The following is a 3,440-nucleotide window of genomic DNA, read 5'->3' as shown; positions in this document are numbered from 1 at the left end:
GAGGCAGCCAGGGAGCCCCGTACCCCACAAGCCAGGGGTCAAATCCCTGGCCCTGCTGCTCCCAGCGGCGGAGCTCCAGATGCACGCTGCAAAGCCGCAGCCACTCACCAGCGTCCAGAGGACATAGATGGTGAAAAGGGCGATGGTGAGGGCAATGAGACCCACGGCCTCCAGCTGGCTGTGGAGCCGGAGGTGGTCCTGGGCCCCGCGCAGGCACAACCAGCCCGAGATGGCGGCCAGCGGCGTGATGAACAGGAAACACACCATGTCGCAGCACAGTGTCCGCTTCTCGGTCCGCGGCCCCGGGTCCTTCAGCCACTGCAGGGGAGAGGACAGGGAAAGGGGGCAGAGGAGGGGCTGCTGAGGGGGAGGGGTCAGGACCTCCAGGTCTAGGCCTCCCTCTCTCCTTTCCTTCTTTCTTTTTTTTTTTTGAGACGGATTCTTGCTCTGTCGCCCAGGATGGAGTGCGGTGGCGCGACCTCGGCTCACTGCAACATCGACCTTCCGGGTTTAAGCAATTCTCCTGTCTCAGCTGCCGGAGTAGCTGGGATTACAGGCAAGAGCCACCATGCACGGCTAATTTTGTATGTATATATATATTTTTGAGACAGAGTCTCGCTCTGTCGGCCAGGCTGGAGTGCAGTGGCATGATCTTGGCTCACTGCAACCTCGATATCCCAGGTTCAAGGGATTCTCCCACCTCAGCCTCCGGAGTAGCTGGGATTATAGGCATGCACCACCACGCCCGGCTAATTTTGTATTTTTAGTAGAGATGGGGTTTCACCATATTGGTCAGGCTGGTCTCGAACTTGTGTCCTTGTGATTTGCCCACCTCAGCCTTCTAAAGTTCTGGGATTACAGGTGTGAGCCACCACGCCTGGCCCTTTCCTTCTTTCAAACATTTATTGAGCTCATGAGGAGCCAGGGCCTGCCAGGTGCTGGGCACTTTTACCCCCATTTTACAGATGGGGAAGCTGAGGCACAGAGGAATTAACTCAAGTGAGCAAACTCACACAGCTACATAGTCCACAAAGCTGGGGCTGCAACCTGGGAAGTCTTGCTCCAGGGCCGAAGCGTCCTTGGCTACTACTAATCTACTATGCTTGGCCTCCCCCAGATGACGGGCCAAAAGAAATGGGCTTTAAAAAAAAAAAAAAAAAAAAAGCCCTGGCACAGTGGCTCATGTCTGTAATCCCAGCACTTTGGGAAGCCAAAGTGGGCAGATCACTTGAGGCCAGGAGTTTGAGACCAGCCTGGCCAATATGGAGAAACCCCGTCTCTACTAAGAATACAAAATTAGCTGGGCATGGTGGCACGCACCTATAATCCTAGCTACTCAGGAGGCTGAGGCAGAAGAATCATTTGAACCTGGGAGGTGGAGGTTGCAGTGAGCCGAGATCACATGCTGCACTCCAGCCTGGGTGACAGAGTAAGACTCTGTCTCAAAATAATAATAATAATAAATTCTTTAATTTTTTTATAGAGATAGGGTCTCACTGTGTTGCCCAGGCTGGTCTTGAACTCCAGGCCTCAAGTGATCTTCCCACCTTGGTTTCCCAAAGTGCTGGGATTACAGGCATGAGTCACCACACCCAGCCAAGAAATGGGCTTAATTCATGAAATTCTGGTGGATGAGACAGAAGGGGCCCCTGCCCTCCCATGCTGGCAGTGGAGGTATGAAATGGGTGAATGGTCACACAGGGCAAGACCTTGCCAAGGAGGTGACATTGAAGAGAACGAAATGAACAGAAGGAACCATGTGAAGAATGGGGGAGATGGGGCTCTAGGCTGCAGGGGCGGCAGATGCAAAGGCCCTGGGGTAGGGGGAGGCGGCCTAGACAAGATGTGTGGGGAGGGGGCCGTGTGGCTGTAGCACGAAGACCAAAGTGGGTGTGGGCGGGTGTGTGAAGGGATTGGACCTCCCTCCCACTTTTCTCCCTACACCCTGACTCCCAGGTGGGCCAGGGGTTTTCTAGGTTTTTTTTTTTTTTTGAGACGGAGTTTGCTCTTGTTGCCCAGGCTAGAGTGCTGTGGTGCAATCTTGGCTCACTGCCACCTCCACCTCCTGGGTTCAAGCTGGGATGACAGGTCCCCACCACCACGCCCAGCTAATTTTTGTATTTTTAGTAGAGATGGTGTTTTACCACATTGGCCAGGCTAGTCTCAAACTCCTGACCTCAGGTGATCTACCCTCCTCTGCCTCCCAAAGTGCTGGGATTGTGAGCCACCATGTCCAGCCTTGGTTTTTTGGGGTTTTTTTTGTTTTTTCTGAGACGGAGTCTAGCTCTGTCGCCCAGGCTGGAGTGCAGTGGCACTATCTCAACTCACTGCAAACTGCCTACCAGGTTTAAGTGATTCTCCTGCCTCAGCCTCCCAAGTAGCTGGGATTACAGGCATGCACCACTACGCCCAGCTTTTTTCTTGTTGTTTGAGATAGAGTTTTGCTCTGTCACTCAGGCTGGAGTGCAGTGGCTTAGCCTCAGCTCACTGCAACCTCCACCTCCCGGGTTCAAGTAATTCTGCCACAGCCTCCCTAGTAGATAGGATTACAGGCACCCACCACCACACCTGGCTAATTTTGTATATTTAGTAGAGACAGGGTTTTGCCATGTTGGCCAGGCTGGTCTTGAACTCCTGACCTCAGGTGATCCACCCACCTTGGCCTCCCAAAGTGCTAGGATTACAGGTGTGAGCCACTGTGCCTGAACTTTTTCTTTCTTTCTTTCTTTCTTTCTTTTTGTATTTTTAGTAGAGATGGGGTTTCACCATGTTGGTGAAGCTGGTCTAGAACTCCTGACCTCAAGTGATCTGCCTGCCTTGGCCTCCCAAAGTGCTGGGATTACAGGGATGAGCCACTGCATCCAGCAGCTTGTTACTTTTCATCTCTCAGGCCTCAGCTAGGGGGGTTCACCTCCTGCTGAGGCCTTGCCTGACACCCCAAGTTGCCTCACCCCCGTGACATGTTTTTCCCTTATTGCACTATTGCTCCCAGAAACCAGTTGCTTCGTTGATTTTTTTTTTTTTTTTTTTTTTTTTTTCTGTAACCTCATACCAGAAGCGATGCTTCAAAGTCCAAATTAAAGTTACTGGACTTTAATCTCCATGAGTGCCCGGCCCTATGTGTCTGGTTGGTGGCTGGGTCCCCAGTGCCTAACGGAGTGCTGGGCATGCTGGAGGTGCTCGGGAAATCTCTGCTAATGAAAGACATAGGCTGGGCGCAGTGGCTCATGCCTGTAATCCCAGCACTTTGGGAGGCCGCGGTGGGTGGATCACAAGAGGTCAGGAGTTTGAGACCAGCCTGGCTAACATGGTGAAACTCCATCCCTACTAAAAATACAAAAAAATTAACTGGGCGGTGGCACACGCCTGTAATCCCAGCTACTCGGGAGGCTGAAGCAGAAGAATCGCTTGAACCTGGGAGGCGGAGGTTGCAGTGAGCC

At 52.6% G+C, this 3,440-nt stretch overlaps 1 protein-coding gene across 3 annotated transcripts in view; it reads right to left on the bottom strand.

The window, feature by feature from the left end:
* The window catches only part of MARCH2 (membrane-associated ring finger (C3HC4) 2, E3 ubiquitin protein ligase), a 37,553-nt gene that overhangs the window by 10,913 nt on the left and 23,200 nt on the right, over positions 1 to 3,440 (bottom strand). For all 3 annotated transcript variants that reach the window (XM_011966263.1, XM_011966264.1, XM_011966262.1), the window contains one exon: positions 109 to 318. In XM_011966263.1, the coding sequence (XP_011821653.1) occupies positions 109 to 318 (210 nt within the window). The remainder of the gene's footprint in view (positions 1 to 108; positions 319 to 3,440) is intronic.

The sequence above is a fragment of the Mandrillus leucophaeus genome, unplaced genomic scaffold (assembly GCF_000951045.1).
Source record: "Mandrillus leucophaeus isolate KB7577 unplaced genomic scaffold, Mleu.le_1.0 Scaffold751, whole genome shotgun sequence".
Taxonomy (NCBI): Eukaryota; Metazoa; Chordata; class Mammalia; order Primates; family Cercopithecidae; genus Mandrillus; species Mandrillus leucophaeus.
This window is presented reverse-complemented; position numbering and strand designations above follow the sequence as displayed.